The sequence below is a fragment of the Dryobates pubescens genome, chromosome 2 (assembly GCF_014839835.1).
Source record: "Dryobates pubescens isolate bDryPub1 chromosome 2, bDryPub1.pri, whole genome shotgun sequence".
NCBI classification, from domain to species: Eukaryota; Metazoa; Chordata; class Aves; order Piciformes; family Picidae; genus Dryobates; species Dryobates pubescens.
Window position 1 is genome coordinate 27575392 of NC_071613.1, and position 17351 is coordinate 27592742.

Below are 17351 nucleotides of genomic sequence, written 5' to 3' on the forward strand. Positions count from 1 at the left end.
TGGGCTACCCCTCTTCTGTGTCTTGCAGTTGACAAAGTGTGGGTATGTAATGAAGGAGAATAGGCATGGGTGTTAAGGAGACCTGTCTAGTTTATTTTTTTCCCTTAACCTGAATGTCCTTCTGCAACGTGCCTCTGTTAAATATCGTGTAGCCCTTTGCAGAGAGAGAGAGAAGTGACCAGTAGCGTTATCTGTTGTGCCATGTGCTCATGTTCAGCTAATTAGAAGAATTACAGCTCTGCTTCATTGCTATGCCATGTATGTAGGTTGTAAAGCTCTCAGGGACCCTTGGAGATGAAGAGTGCTACATAAATATAAAATATTGTTAATGTGATGTTCCACATTAGACATCCCATTGTGCTGTGGCAGACTTCTGTATGAACTGCAAAGCAAATACAAATGCCTGCCTAGCAGTCCTGTGCAAGGCAACTTGGGCGATTGCTTCTCACTGAAAACCACACCAAATTCTAGCATTTCTGAGTAGCTTGTGTCTGCACTGACACCACCCCCAGGAGCACCAGCTTCTGAAAGAGGCCTTGGGTCATCCTGCAGTGGCACTGCTGTTCACTGCAACAGCACTGTCACAGTCACCAGCTTGGGAACAGCCAAAGGATTTCTCAGGAAGGGTGGTGAGGAGCATTATTAAACCATTCTCTTAAAAAGCCAATGACACTACTTGATTCTTCACATATTTCTTTGCATGGCTTAGGTCCCCAGAGCTTCCTTATAGGAGAAACCCAGGTGAGAAATCTTGCATTTAATTCCTTTTTCAGTCATAGTTTGCAGTTTGTCTGGTTTTCCAGGAACACCAATCCTGGAGTAAGCATAGCTGAAGCTGTCTTCCAATACGTATTTTTAGACATTCAGACTTTTAGAACTAGATTAATTTTGAATAGTTTGAATAGTTTTTAAATCAAGTGTTTTGTGTTTCTTTTGTAATTTTTATTTTTTAAGCCTGAAACTATAGGTAAATAACTCTCAGTGGATGAGAACACTGGGTGCGTTATAAGAGCATGTTTCTGCTGTTTTCTTAAAGACGTTTTTGCATGCTAGTTTGTGTAGTTTTATAACATGATATTAAGGAGCTCTTAGAACAACTGCCTTCAAGTGTGCATATAGGCAGAATTTGGTGTTTGTTTTTGTGTGTGTGTGTGTGTGTGCGGTGTGTTTGTTTGCTTTTGTTTGTTTTCCCTTAAGTTTCTTTAAGCTATTTTTATTATATTGGTCACACAGACAAAAGGAGTCCCATGACTGTACCACACTTTAGTATGGAGAGATACCAGCAAGGATTTTGATTGTGATTCTCTGCAGTTCATTTCAGGACTGGGGACTTAAATTCCTTGATTGTTTACTAAGTGCACCAAAATCAACATGTATTTGTGGTGTGGTATTTAAGGTGGAATGCAGGGAAGAGATAAAAAAAAAGATAGAAATGGAAAATCATAACATCTTTGGTTACATTTAATTCTCTAAAGATACAGGGTGAAACTCAAGCCTTAATGGACATTGTTCCAATTACTTTGATGGAACCAGGATTTCAGTCCACAGCACTGCCAACTCTGTGATCTTGTGCACATCCCAAAACCTGGAAAAGTTTTCTTCTTAACATCTCCACTCTTGGAATCCAGGAAACAGAGAGTAAACTCCTTTCTCTGTATTTTTAAATAAATGTTTCTAGCTTGCAGGGCTACAAAGAGAAGTTTTAAATCATGGTCTTAGGTTATCAACAAAGCAGAAAGCAAATGATCTCTAAATATTATTGTTTTCTGCTTTAAAAATGTCATAATTTCTATGGGAGACTGGACCCGTGACTTTTTAACCCTTGGGACTGGCAATAAATATTGAGATCTAGGGCGTACTACGTGTCCAGCATCCATTGCATGCTGTAGTTTGTGACAGTGTTCTCAGCTGATCTCAGTTATGTACCTCTGCAGCCCACAACCTCACATTCCTACACAGAAACATACACTATGAGATGTCCGTAGCAAATGCTGCCTTACTCCTTGTGCAAAACAAATGTCCTGGAGACCTAGAGGATGCCTGTAGTATGTAGGTGGCAAGGACAGGGAGTCCTCTATGTTTTGAGAACAGATAGCATCCCCACTGCTGTGTCTTCCTAGAATCATTTTGGTGGGAAAAGATCTTTAAGATCAAGTCCAACCATTATCTAACTACCAAGTCTGGTGCTAAATCATGTCCCTCAGCACCACATCTCTGCATCTCTTAAACACCATCAGGAATGGTGATTCAAGCACTTCCCAGCAGAGCCTATTCCAGTCTTTGGTAACCCTTTCAGTGAAGAAGTTTCTTCTAATATCCAATGTAAACCTCCCCTGGTACACCTTGAAGCAATTTCCCCATATCTTGTCACTTATTACTAGGGAGACCAACACCCACCTGACGACTACAGCCTCCTTTCAAGTAGTTGTAGAGAGTAAGAAGGTCTCCCTTTTCTCCAGACTATGCCACCCCAGCTCCTGGAGCCACTTCTCAGAAACCCTCTTCTCCATGCATTTCACCAGCTTCACTGGACCCATGCCAGGTTCTCCATGTCTTTCTTGTGGTGAGGGCTCCAAAACTGAGCACAGTACTCAAGGTGTGGTCTCACCAGTGCTGAACACAGAGGGACAATCACTTCCCTGGTCCTGCATGTCTCACTATTCCTGATACAGGCTAGGATGCTGTTGGCCTTCTTGGCCACCTTGGCACACTGCTGGCTCAGGTTAAGATGGCTGTCAATCATCGCCTCTAGGCCTTTATCTGCTGAGCAGCTTTCCAGCTGCTTTGCCTCAAACCCTAGTGTTGCATGGGGTGGTTGTGACCAAAGTACAGGATCCAGCACTTGGCCTTGTTGAATCTCATACAATTGGCCTTGGCCCATTAATCCTGCCTGTCCAGGTCTCTCAGCAGAGACTTTTTTACCCTCAAGCAGATCAGCACTCCTTTCCAGCTTAGTGATATCTACAAACTTACTAAGGGTGAATTCAATCCTCTAGTTGAGATCACTGATAAAGGTATTAAAGAGAACTGGCCCCAGTACTGAGCCCTGAGAAACACCACTTGTGACTGGCTGCCACATGGATTTATCTCCATTCACCACCACTCTTTGAGCCCTGCCATCCAACCACTTTTTTTACTGCAAAGTGTCTACTCATCCAAGCCATGAGCAGTCAGTTTCTTCAGGAGGATGCCATGTGAGATGTTGTGTGAGCAAAGCACACTGTGTGCTTGCAGGCATGGGCAAGCTGCTTCTAATGGATCCTCAGCAGGCAACTAAGGATGTGTCTATGTGAGTGTTTTCTGGTGTTCAAGCATCTCTTCTGAGGTGAGTTTTCTGGTTGCTGTCATTCATTGTGTTCAGCCTGGCCAGAGTGCAAATATCACTTTGGATGGCTTGTCCCAGGAGGTGCTCTGGAATTGCGTGGCTTGCATGCTTCTTGTACAGTGGGGTTCAGGCCATGGGACCACTGGCTGCTAGCCAGAAATGATGCTCTTCAGTTGCACATGGTGTGGATGCTGGGTGCTGTGTACCCACTGCATCACTCCACAGCTCACATCTACTGTGCTGCATGTGCTACCCAAGGAAAACGGAATGTTGTCAGGAAGCTTGAAATCACTGGGTATTTGGCTTCTCCTCCCAGGCAAATCAGTTTAAAAAGTTAAAAGCCACTCTGATGGGTCAGTTCAACAAGGTTTTCCATGAGCAAATGGTCCATTGTTGTACTGCTAGTGCCCATCTCTGAGAGCTGCATTGCTGGCTGCCTGCCCTTCCCAGGTGCATCTGTGGATGTGTGAAAGCTGAATCGGCCGCAAGGTGTGGAGCACACTCTGAACTGAAACAGCTGAATATTTCAAGGCTGCATATCTGGCTATCAGTTTTATGTGTTCAGATGTGCTTTGGCTCCTCTGTTGAGTGCATTGGTAGATTTGTTTAAGCACTGCACAGGTCCTTTTGTTGAACAAAGGTGACTTAAGGAGTAGAGCCTCCTTCCTAGGAGCAGCTCTCAGGCATGAGTTTTAAGTGTGGTTATTAATTTTGAGGAATTAGAGCCTGAAAAAAAGTCACTGTGGCACAGCTCCATGATGTTCCTATTTTTAATTGGATTTTGAAGCTCGTAATTAATTTGTTAAAAAGGGAGAGATCCTGGCTGTGTAGCAGTGAGTGGGAGTTTTGCCATTGCCTTCAGCAGAGGAGGATTTCACTATCTATCCTTTTATTCTCACTAATCCTCTGCAACAACAGAAGAGCAGCCTGGCACATGGGAAGGATCCTTCCCATTTCTTCTTCCTGCCATTGCCAGTAGTGATGTAGGAGGACCCTCCCCCTCTTCTCCATTCCCATGCTTCCTACATATGTGCACCTTGGCAAATTATGCTTTCATTTCATTTTCAGGGAAAGTGAAAGCAGCCATTAAAGAAGCAGTTTGTTCTTCATATTCCCATGCAGAGATACAGAGGTCCCTCTCCTGCCCTCTCATGTTTTTGAGTAGCTGCAGGAGGGCAAGAAATCTAACCTCTCTGAGGTCTCTAGGTCAAGGAGCCATCTGACATGGCTTTAAAGGTCACTGTGCTCCTTTGCATTTATCTTGTGCTGTGCAGAGCACTGTATGGCAGCATGCTGTCTGGAGCACAAAGAGGTACTGTCTGACATTTTGTGGAACAGGGTTTGGGTTACAGAGGAAAAGCATCTGCAAACAAACAGCTCAGGGCTGTGCAAGGCCAGATGAGAAACATTTGAGAGAGGAGTCCCTGCAGCAAGTAAGAGATTTGTGGCATCCCATGGATTTGCCAGTAATCATGCTTGGCTTTTCTGTCTCCAATAATATAATAGCTCTGTACATTTTCGAAGCTTTTTGCAAATGTTAACAAACCAAACTTGACTTCAGTCCTAACAATCATCATTTCACAGAAAGCCCAGGCTGGTCTTCCTTCACCCTTCTGCTCTGTAGGCAGCTGTATCCTTCAGAATGGTTGTACCTGTGAGCTTTGGCTGAACAGTTGTCTTCTGAGTTAGCTCTGCAGCATGTGTAGCAAAACCACAGCAAGGCAGTTTGCCTTGCTGTCTCCACTCTGAGGTAGGCACTAGAGAGCGTCAGAGAACCGAGGAATCTGAGTGATCACTGAGGCTTGTTTACTGACAGCTTTTAGACATAATGCATGAACTGTTCAGACAAAACTGGTGTGCTGTCATAGACATAACCAGGGCTGGGGAGATCCCTCATCTCTGGGAAGGGAGAGCAGTGTGCCAGGTAGGATGTCAAAGGCTGGCAGAGGAAGAGCGCTGCAAATGCAGCTCTAGTGTCTGGGGCCAGCACTGGTGAAAGTGTTTGAATTACAGTTGATTAACCAGCCCAGAAACAAGACACCAACACTTGGTTTACTAGCAAGAAGTTTTTTCCTTTATTTATTTATTCCCCCACCCTCTGAAGGTGACCAGGCAGGCACACTCTTAAGTCGGATGGTGGTTATTGTTGGCTCAGTCCGTTGCCTTATTGAGCATTGCCCTGTGGTGGGCTGAGGCACGCAACAGAGACATCCAGACTGGCCTTTCTGCATCCTGGGACTGAGGGACAAATGGCTGTTGCGGCAAATTCTTGCCAGCTGCTGCCCCCTCTAAATTGCTTCACCTCAGCAAATCTTTTAATTGAGCTACTGAGCCAAAGAAACTTTTCAGAGGTCAGTAAACAACGCTAGTTGACATCTCAGCCCATGTTGCTGTTCTCACTGTGTCAGATCACCACTGTGCAGCAGAGCTGCCTGTGCAATAAGAAGTCTGTAGAAATTCAATCACCAGAAAACACTTGTTTTGTTTTGTTTTGGGGGGATTGTGTGGTTGGTTGGTTTGGTTTGCCTTTTTTTTTTTTCCCCCCATCTCTGTTAATGCAAGTCCCTTGCCCTTTTCACTTTTCCTGCTCTTTCAGCCCCTCCAGTTTGCCACCTTGAAATACATAGGTCTCTCATAATCAGATCTCACTCCTTTATTTCCTCAACAGACATGCTAAATATAGAAAGGTGTGTTTGAGAAATCTGTTTGCTGTGTGCAAGTGATTGTTTGTGACTGGCACAGAGAGGTCAGACTGCTACTTCCATTTGGTCATTGGTGGGCTTTTTAAGATCACCTTCTAAGCAATTTTAAGAACAAATAAATAAGTAATAATCCCTTTTCTGTTTACAATTCCCATCTTGGAAGCTTGGTAGTGAAACTGATTTCTTGTCTGCATTTTATTGCAACTGCCTCCTCCTCTGGTGCATTCATAGAGTGTGGACTGCATGAGGAATAGCGACATGGAGTTTATGTAGAAGGAGATGCACTGAAACATTTGTTCTGGGGGGAGATGACAAATTTGTATGCACATGAATAGATGTGCACTGAATAAGAAAAGGAGAGACGTGAAACCTTGGAATTCTCCAACACCTTCATGTTAATGACTCTGCAGATGTTACACCATGGCAGAATTTGATCTGCAGAGACTGGTTTGCAACAGAAGATAGGTGAACACAGCAGACCAGAATCTCTCCTGTCTTATCACTGTACTGTCTCATTGCCTTCAGTGCTATGGTTTGTATTTTGGGGCAGAATAGCAGCTGAAAAAGTTGTGGTGTGAAAAGCCTGATGGACCAGATGACTTAAATAAGGAAACATTTCTCCTCTGCCACTCACTGTCCTGATGCATAATTTCTTGAACCAAGGAACAATTTTTGTTTTCAGAAGTAACTAAAGAAAGCACAGTCCTAAGGGGCAGCAAGCATGAAAGCTTGAGGAGAACAGATATGAATCTGGCCATGTGAGGGGTAAATGGCAGCCAGAGAAAAGCAGTGGTGGTGGTCACTCTGGAGTGTTGCACACCTGCAGTCTGTTCAGATGTTAGTACAGGCACCACAGTAATTCATCTGACAGGGCTGGAGTGAGCTGAAAAGCTAACTGATAATCAGGCTCCAGCCAAACAGCCAGACAGACATTTGAGGATGTTCAGAGAGGTTCTTTGAGGAGTAATTGATTGGTTTTTTAGAAATAGGAAATAAGGCTGTGCAAGAATTTTAGCAGTGGTAAAATTTGGTCAGGTCCTATCCTTAGTGCAGTGAATCATAAGCCCTAAACTGTTTTCATCTTACACTGGCCAATTAATTGTCTGGTGGGCTAACCTGCCTGAGCGGGACAGAAGCAAGGTGGGAGGACACAGGGCTTGCAAGTTGAGTGCTCAGTAATCCTGCTGCCACGCTGACTGTTCTCTCCTCCCCTCTGCAGGTGAGAAGCCTTACAAGTGCTCGTGGGAAGGGTGCGAGTGGCGTTTTGCACGGAGCGACGAGCTCACGAGGCATTACAGAAAGCACACGGGTGCAAAGCCCTTTAAATGCAACCATTGTGACAGGTAATGCAGCCTCCTAATACGGTGTTCAAGCAACATGTGGACTTTATGAGTGGCACGAAGCCACTGGCTCCCAGGGACAAGAGACCTGGCTTCCAGCAGACAGGCCCCTTCTGGTCTCCTGTCCCCATGCCTTGATCCTTGAGCCAAGGGGGGACCCTCCACTCTGCCCCTGTCCTCTTTGCCTCGATGTCCAGGTGGGCTAGCAGATGGGGAATACTTCCTAAGCAGCCTAAGCTGTTTCTATCCCACTGCACAGAGAAAGATGTGGTACTAGGTGTAGGTCTGACTGAAACCTTCCAGCATCTGTTGTGAGGATTGAGTCCATAGGACTGTTCCTCTTAATACTCTTAAAGCAGAGAAGGCATCCAGAGGGCCCTAGACCTCTTCAGTGATGGACCTCTCAGCAACGAATCTCCATCTGCTTCAAGCACCACTGCTGGCTGCCTGCATTTTGGCAAGATGGGCCTCACAAAAGCAAAGGGCCTCAGAACTACGTGGGTATATGATGGAGGGATGGGAAGTGTGTGTGGCTGTTGTGCCACAAGTGCCTCAAATCTATAGGAAACTGCTAGGAAAAAAAAAGTTTATTTCTGTATGGTCATTGTCTTCCTTTACTGCTGAGGTCAGAGCTTCATGCTTCACCAGATGTAAAAGGGGAGAGTCAGTAAAAGACAGCAAAGGGCATGATTTTCAAATGCACAACAGTGATTTAGGCATATCTTATAACTGAAGTTCCTGGGGTTGTTTTGCATAGAATCAGTGATCTCTGCATATTCCTGCTAACTAGCAAACCTTTTCCTACCTTTGACATCTTCTTGATGTGGAAAATACTCTGCACCTTTGTTCTGTTTGGGCCCAGATTTAAAAAGCCTGACAGGTGTCCAGAGCCAGGGTTCCTGAAGAGCCTGTCATGCAACAGTCCTTCTCTGGGGATGCAGAAATGAGGGGCCAGTTTTGCCTGGTGGGCTGAGCATCCAGCAGCTCCCAGTGAGACTCAGGGTTGCTGTCTCTGACTGCTAATTCCTTTTTGCAGTCCCCACTGCTTTAGCTGCTTGAATGATGAGCTCAGCTGAAAAATCTGGTCATCCTTGCTTGCTGCTGAGCATTTTGAAACCTGGATTCTTTGAATCTAGAAACAGAAGAAAAAAAAAAGGGGGGAAAAAAAAAGAAAAAAAGAAAACCCTCCTTCTCATCTCCAATCTCAATTGATAAGAAATTAGGGTGGAGCAAAAGCAATTACCCTTGTAATGACTCTTGACAGCACTGACAGGATCGAACAATGAGCACTTCTCCCCCTCATACCCCCCCCAGCTGGAGACTGGCAGTGCCTTGGGTGAAACCTGGATCCACTATTGAGTAATCAAATAACGTGCTTGCATCTGAACATGTTATCCAGCTAATCCTATTTATATATATATTTAAAAGAGGCTTAAGAAAATTACCCATCTTTCTAATGCAGCACTAAGGTTCTCTGCTCAGATAAGGAAATGTTTTGTAATACAATAAAGGCTCCAGGAAGCCTCTGGGTACACCAGACCAGCAGAGAACATGCGTGGAGAGAGGATGTGTGGTTCATAAACAAGGGACCCCATCCTTTTATGGGAAGGAAATTCGATCATTTTCACATCCTGCCTTTCCAAGACCTTCATCTCCTTAAGTGCTCTACTGCCCTTGTCTCCCCTCTTCCCATCTCCCTTCCCCCACAGAGGGCTTCCTTTTGGATTATCTTTTGTTTTCTCCCTGGATTATCTTTTGTTTGCTCAGAATGAGGGACAGGATAGGGACCTTTGGAGTTCTGCTTTTGTGTAAGCACCTACATGAAGTATAACAGTTATGTTTTCTGTTTTAAATGTAAGACATTAGTTTCTTTTATTCTTTCCTTTGAAGAATAAACTTAACCATCTTAGCCCCACAGACACAAACACACACACACATACACACAAACCTCCAGAGTTTCTGTGTCAGGACAGACAATATTTTTAGCAGAGATATAAAGAAATAGTCAATATTTTCAACTTCTTAGTCTCTTTCAGCCCTTAGTTAAGTATTCATTCTTCTCCCTCTCTAAATTATCACTTCCTACCTAGGGCTTTTCCTTGGCAGCCAACTCAGTTGCTGCAGTCAAGAGATATATTCTTGCAATCATTTAATGCATTTTCTGCTCTTCATCTGAATCTGTAGATGAAGGAAAAGCATTTATTAATAGGCAAAGAGTGCAGGGGATTTTGCATTGTTAAAATCCATGCACGTACCATCTGTAGGTGGTGGAAGGAAATAGATTTGTTTTTACTCTCCCAGTCAGTTGTTGCAAGCTTGTAGAGTGACAGTGCCTGCTCTTCTTTTGTCCTACTCTGCCATACCACTATTTTTCCTTCTTTTCTCATTCACGGCTCTCTCTACTGCCACCTATTGCAGATGTCACCTAAAGCAAGCACTGAAACATGCCTGAATCTGTCCTTAGCTATTTAGGCAGAACTTTAATGTTGAAGACATTCCTTCCAGAGCCAAGGTTCCCAGCTGGAGAACAGTTTCTCTGTGTTTGAACTGCTACCCATTATTGACCATTACTGACAGGAGTTGTGCTCTCTCCCTCAGATATCCTGGCTTGCTAAACTTTAAGGAGCCTTTTGGAGCAATTTTAACAATGCTGACATAGCTCAAATCATGCCTATTGTTGTTCAGAGGAGAAGGTCCTACCTTGGCAATCAGAGCATGAAAGCATTGATTCAGATAGCAAAGAAGAGGAATGTTGTGCACAGTCTGGCTTCAATTCCCTTCCCAGGCTGTTTTCAGATACATGTGTGTCTCTGACCTTCAGACTGGCATCAAAAGGGCATTAATGTCCTCTCTGTACAGGTCAATTTTAAAACAAAAGAGACAAGATGTGATTCCTTTTTCCTGCTGTCCCAGCTCTAACTCAACAACACGCAACCCACGGATCACATTGTTAGTTGTAGTTGGCAAACTACCACTGGTTTGAGTAGCACCATATGTATTGCAAATGGTGTGTGGTTTGTGGCAGCAGAGAAGAAAGGAGGATTAGCTGAAGTGGTGTGGAAAGCAGTGTACAACTCCCTAGTGACTTCCAGACACCAGGGATTTGCTTGGTTATTAGCATTCCCAAGGAACTGTGCTCCTCAGAAACAAGGTCTAGGGTTATGTTTCTCACATAATGCAAGCCCTCAGCACTCCAAGGAGAGGAGGATTACAGGGAAGTGGTATTTGCTTGTTCTGCGTAAATAAGTGTTTAAGAGATAACATCTCAGTGCCAGAGTGTTAGAGTATATATTCCTCAGGAGAGGTGCACACATGGTTTTCTTTAGAAAGCAAGGGAAGAGCACACACCTTGAGTACTGTGTCCAGTTCTGGGCTCCTCAATTCAAGAAAGATGTTGAGATGCTGGAACGTGTCCAGAGAAGGGCAGCAAAGCTGGTGAGGGATCTGGAGCACAAGCCCTATGAGGAGAGGCTGAGGGAGCTGGGGTTGTTTAGCCTGGAGAAGAGGAGGCTCAGGGAAGACCTTATTGCTGTCTACAGCTACCTGGAGGGTGGTTGTAGCCACGTGGGGGTTTGTCTCTTCTCCCAGGCAACCACCAACAGAACAAGAGGGCAGTCTCAAGCTGTGCAGGGGGAAGTTTAGGCTTGATCTTAGAAAGAAGGTCTTCACAGAAAGAGTGATTGGCCATTGGAATGGGCTGCCCAGGGAGGTGGTGGGGTCGACATCCCTGAAGGTGTTTAAGAAGAGACTGGTTGAGGCACTTAGTGCCATGGTCTAGTTGATAAGTTAGGGTTAGGTGATCAATTGGGCTTGATGATCTCGGAGGTCTTTTCCAACCTGACTGATTCTGTGATTCTGTGAAATGAACACATCCCACAGTGGAGAATCCACAGCTGCTAAAAGAAGATGGCTGAGCAATATATTCTCTTCTCATCTTAGTTACCTTCCCTCTTATCTCCTGCAGAGGCTTCAGTGCTGAGCAGTACTGTGTTGCTAAGGAGATAGAATGAAAAGAGAAAGGAAGAAATCATGTTTTCGAGCAGGGAATTTATGTATCACACATCACTGTATGACTTTCAGAATTAGCGTATCTTATTCTAGCACAAACTCTCCTTTCTAAGAGGAATTGCACTCAGGGAGAGACAATGAGGAAGATTGTGATGGACCCACATATGCTATATGGAGCTGCTCAGGAAATGAAAGTGGTATGAAGCCAGAGGTGTGGATCAAGGTCTTGTCTCACATGCAGGAGCAGAGGGCAGCAAGCTACTATTTCTTTATTTTTGTGAGGGAAGGAGTTTCCTTTGATGGCTTATCCTGTAGAGCCTCTTTCACTGCTATCTTCAGTCCCAGAAGAAAAAAAAAAAGTTTGTCCATGGATCAATAGCCTTTTTTTAAAGTGTGATTTAGCTACAGAATTTTGTAGGGACTGTTTTACTGTTGAAATAAATGACTGCATTCACCAGCCTTACCACAAGATAGAACTAACCAAATTAGTCAGCAGGAGAATGTGAAGAATTAGTATTATGCCATTTTATTAGCTATAAACTAGCAAATATGGTACCATTTTACTAGCTATAAAAAGTGTTATAGGGCTGAAAAATGTCCTAGATGCTAATACTGTGGTTAGTGATGTGAAACGTTGTACTGGATCCATATTTTTAACAGATCTTGCATTGCTGTGATTCAGCATACTACTTCCTGGGTTGCATCTATAATAGACACAATTGGAGAAGAAAAGCCATGCATGGGTGGTGGTCTTACGACTAGTCCTAGACTGAAGTGCCAGCTGGTGCATATCTTTTTTGGCAGCCACTCAAGCTGTTGTTTTGTTTTGGCAGACCTTGTAGCCAGAGCATGCTGCTTTCTCAGTTTAGACTGACGAGAGAGATGTTGGTCCAAGGGTGTATTTTGGCACCTCAGGGCTAGAAAATTCTAGCTGTGCTGAGCCTGCTGTGTTGAAAGCCAAATGTCCATTGTCAAATTCCTCTCTGTCTTGCTGTGTTTCATGTAGGAGCTTGAAGGAATGCAGTCTTCATCCTAATTTGAAGTCTTTCCTTTTAATTTTTGCCATTCTGAAGGTATTAACCCCTTTGTAAGCAGCTTCAAATCAGTAGAGAAGCGCCAACTTGACCAGAGCTTTGCTCATCCACAAAAGAGAAGTATCTAGTTTTCTAGTGAAAGTTGTCTTCTTAGAAGGTTCCTTTGTCTTAGAAACACACACCTTGATTGCTTATCTGTGTGTCTAGATGTAGACAGGTTGCCTATGCAGGGAAATACTGCCAGCAGGACAGAAAAGATCTCCTGTTTAAAATCTCTTAGTCTTCATAGATCTTCTCTTTCTCAGCCTTTCTCTGCTTACAGCATTTATCTGCTGGGTGTTTGCCTTTGGATTGAGTGCCTTTGTTTGTTTGTTTTTGTGGGGTTTTTGTTTGGTTTGGCTTTTTTTTTTCTTTTCCCTGGGTGGTTCAATTTGTTCTTTTACCTTCTTCATTCTGAAAAATATGAAATACTCAAGTACTATGTTTTTGGATATACATTCTGTGCCCATGTATGAACTAAGCCATTTGGATATTCTTCAGACCGGTATTGGTGGCTATTTTATACTCCAAATCCGTGGGCCAGTGAAAAGACATTCCAGACAAGTCAGTTCTGGAAGGAACTTTTCATGGTGCCCTTGGAGCCTACAAAAACAATTTACTCAAAAGCCACAGATATGTGGAGTTTTGTGTAATATTTATAATAGATGTTTTTTGCAATTAGTTAAAATAAATAAGCCATTGTTTTGTGGCTTAGGGTGCAAAGAAGACAAGCCAAGATTTGCAGAGAACTTGGAAACCTCCTAGGTTTTAGTGTTCAACTTGAAGTATCTAGTAGAAACTGAATTTCTGAGAGTGTCTTGAGTCCTGCTGCTCTGACAGTCAGACTCCATTTTAGGACTTTGGCATAGTCAGCCAGAAGCACTGCCTGCTTGTCCATCAGTGATGGTGAGTAAGAAATGGATTGGTGCTTTCAATCCCATTTCCAGTGGGTACGAAGTCAAAAAAATTTATTGCTTACTGGCAGTCTTGATAAACCAGAGTATGTATTGAATGACAGGGAAGAAAGCATTGGCCTCCTGAGAACTTACTCCCCTGATCACTCTGGCAATATCTTGGTGGTGTCAAGTGCCTGAATTTGGGCTGCTGTTGCTGCTGCTGTAAGTGCCCTGCAGCACATCTACTACAGTGCAGCTGTTCTGGAATAGTAATTCCTGATTAACTCTTTGTGGTGTTGCTCTTCTCCTGGAGCGTGTTTTATTCTGAGTATCTTAACCCACTTCCCAAGTGGATTAAGTAATTTCAGAAGAAGGCAGTCATAAGCCTTTAGAGAGGGAGTTAATCAAGAATAGATGTTTAATTTCAAATTCATGCCCTACCTTATTCTCAATTAATGGAGTGTTTAGACCAGCCCTAAAACTCAACTAGTTCTCTAGGGTTGCTGCTCTAAGTCCATCTCATCAGCATCCATCTACATGTTCAGAATGTCAAAACACTGTTTTCTTATGAGATCGAGAAAAATGGCTGTGTGGATAAAAAACAGAAGTTGAAAGCTGAAGCCCTGGCATTTTTTCCCCCCTGGTTTTATCACACTTTTCATGTGATTTACAATTTCCTTGCTTTCTCTGTCTCTCAGTTTTCAGTGTTACAAAATAAGCATAATGCCTTATCTTTTCTCAACATCCTTCAGGGAGATAGTGTTCATCAACATCCACGTATTACCGTGCAAATTCCCAGCAGAGAGAAAGAGAGGGGTATGTAGCCTGATGAATTGTCAGCCTTCCAACTCTAAAACAGCTTTCCTTCCTGGTGGAGTTAGAAAGAAGAATTCAGCTTTCAAAACTGGCATTTCAAAACTTCAGTGCTTAGTGCACATACTGGGCACTTCAGAAAGCTGGTGTCTCTTCTACACTGATGTTGCTGAGTGCTTGAGCAAAATTGTCTTGTTTTATTTCATTATTTTGTTTATACACACATGCTTTTAACACTAAATAATTAATTTTGTTCTACAAGTGTGTAGTGTAGTATTCTTCCCTGATGTCTAACTCTGTGAAAGAAAAGTGAGAGAGGAAGCGGAACAGAGGAATCACATAATCAAAGTCACAGAATGTTAGGGTTTGGAAGGGATCCCCAGAGATCATCAAGTCCAACACCCCTGCAAAGCAAGATCACTTAGGGCAGGCTGCACAGGAGCACATCCACATGGGTTTTGAAAGCCTCCAGAGAAGGAGACTCCACAACGTCTCTGAGCAGCCTTTTCCAGTGCTCCGTCACACTCACTGTAAAGAAGTGCCTTCTTGTTCTGAGGTGCAACCTCCTGGGTTCTGTCTTGTGCCTGTTGTTCCTTGTTCTGTTACTGGGCACCTCTAAAAAGAGACTGATACCTTCATCTTGACATCCACCCTTCAGATATTTATAAACAGCAATATCCCTGAAAAAGAAGGGTAGCCTGTTTAGCTGCTGAAGAGCCAGGACAGGTACCCATCTGTGGTCAGAGAGGTCAATCACAGAGTTTCATCGTGATTCGTAGGCAATCTGAGGAATGCTTCGAAATTGGAATATATGTTTCCTCCTCTACATAAAGAGGAAGGAGTAGGAACTCCATTTCCCCAAATCCTGTATTGATTTCATTTCCCACTTGTTTTATTTTGCAGGTGTTTTTCCAGGTCTGATCACCTCGCCCTCCACATGAAGAGACACATCTAAAGAGCAGTCAGCTTGGAATGGATGTCATCTGAGCTAAGTGTTGTGAGATGAAAGTGGAACTCAATTACAACACACTACCTTGCAGGAGAAGAGGACTTGATCACGTGTAATTCTCTGTACAGAGGCCACACGCTCACACTGTCATGCACCCAATTACTTCAGTACGTACATCGGTTCTTTATGCCTTGCCCCAGCTGGATGGGAGAAGATGCAGGCAAGGAAATGGTATAGATGTGAAGTGAATGAGAAGGAACAATTGCTTACAGTACTTCGTCCCTCTTGGATTTGTTTCCTGGTTTTGCTAATGGAAATCAAAGAAAACAGGAGGCTTCCTTGCAGGCGGACAGCAGTAGGATGGGCTTATTTAACTTGCTTCTAAGTGCAACTCAGTAGGAGAATATGTTGTCTTGAAGTTGCATATTTGTAGCACTAACTTTCTTTTTAAATAGATGGGGGGAAAACAATGACCTAGAAAACCAAATCCCAGTTTGGTAGCCAAAATTAACCTCTTGGTTCATTTGTTCTTTGTCTGAGAATTCCTAGTGTTCAGTGCATCAGACTTCTCACAGACGCTTTGAACCTGTCTTGGATTTGGTTCTTCTTCCTAGAACTGAGTTATTTAGATCCTTTTAAGTCAATACCAGTGGCCTTAATGGCAGTAGACTGTGGAGTGACACTTGTGACACAAATACCCTCTTTTTGGCCTGAGTTTTTGTAGACTTCATGGAGGACTATATTTTTGTTGGTTGTTTTTATTTTACTTTTTGTTTTGGCTATTGCACAACATATGCACTAAGGACTCTGGAAGCTGCTGCCATGATGGCTGAGTGGCCAAGGGATAATCCCATGAGAAACAGCACCTAATATCTCTGTAGGCCTCACCTAATTGCCATAGCTAGGACTTCTTCTTTATTTGTTGAACAAAAAACTTTAAAAGCTGGTTCGAAAGCTTAAACATTTTTTCTCTTTTCTCCACGAACAAGTGATCTTCAGAACTCCTTGTCTTCACCTGGATATTGGTCTGGGACTGGCCACACAGGCATGACTACAGGATTCCTTCCACATCATGTGAGCATATTGGCCACAACCCACAGTGACTTATAGATGAATTATGTTGCTTTTTCTTGCTATTCTTCTATTAACTATTTGAAACACTAGACTTCTGTTTGTGTAAAGAGCACCTGCAGACATTTTAATTTAAAGCTAATGTTTGTTGAGTATCTTACACACAAAAAAAAAAATTCAAAAAAAAAAAAAAAAAAAAAATCAAGCCAAAAATCCTCCTCCAGTCTCTGAGTGGGAAATTGAGAACATCTTCCAAGTAAAATGGCTTCATTCAGCATTAACCTTTTAAAGAATTTATCAGAGTCCTCCTTTTATTCATCAAGTTGATGCTGTAGCCTGCTCCTATGTGAAAATATGTAACAATGTGACCAGTGAAGGGAGGGTTGGATTTTACGTACAGCTGTGAGACTTTTCCAGATGATTGGTCTAGTGCATTACTAGCCTAGAGGTCCATTTCGGCCTACTCTGTGAACCCTCGAGAAGTGGAGGTCTCATGCTCACCCTTCAGCCCTATTGATAATTTGATTTTGATGGCTCAAAGTGGATTAAAGTCTTCATTACAAAAGAAAACCAACCAAACACAAAAAAATGTAACTTGCATTTGAAACTATCTGGCCCTGGCCCTGACTCCAAAGACTGCATTTAGGACCATGAAAATGGCCTATGCAAGCAGGCAGGTGGTCATTAGGTTGTATATTTTGTATATTCTGGGAACATCCCTATAAGACGTGTCTAGAAATGAAACAAAGTGGCATGTGGTCCATAAATGGTTGCTGCTCTTTTATACTGTATTAGCCAACTGCCCTTTGACTGTTTTGACTCATTGACTGTTAAATATTTCCCTTAATTTATGTTTTGGGAGGTAAAACTGTACTCTTAGGCGAAAAAAAAGAACAAACAAGAAACTCAATAGATGCTTAAGAGCCATCACCGAGATCCTTGGCACTTGAATTCTCAGCGTTTTGCAACCTTTGGTTCCAGTGAGAGATTAAATTTGCTCAAAAGATGCTGTTTTTTCTCACAGTTTTCACAAAACACTGTGACTGTCAACTGAACACTTAGGGGACAGGGGGGAAATATGATGTCTGGCCCATATGGCATGAAATATGGACCAAAATCTAACCATCTTTTAGGGACAGTAATGTAACATTCATGATAAGAGCAAGAGAGAGTG

The 17351-nt window shown here is 43.1% G+C and overlaps 1 protein-coding gene across 3 annotated transcripts in view; it reads left to right on the forward strand.

The window, feature by feature from the left end:
- The window catches only part of KLF7 (KLF transcription factor 7), a 412385-nt gene that overhangs the window by 39115 nt on the left and 355919 nt on the right, over nucleotides 1-17351 (forward strand). Inside the window, exons 3-5 of one of the 3 annotated variants that reach the window (XR_008462883.1) lie at nucleotides 7247-7370; nucleotides 15061-15273; nucleotides 16096-16180. Coding sequence is in view for 1 of the 3 variants with exons in the window: in XM_009899053.2 (XP_009897355.1) it covers nucleotides 7247-7370; nucleotides 15061-15112 (176 nt within the window). In the remaining 2 variants the exon portion in view is untranslated. Of the gene's footprint in view, nucleotides 1-7246; nucleotides 7371-15060; nucleotides 16317-17351 lie in introns of those variants that run through there. The other 2 variants (XR_008462881.1, XM_009899053.2) reach the window with 2 other exon arrangements.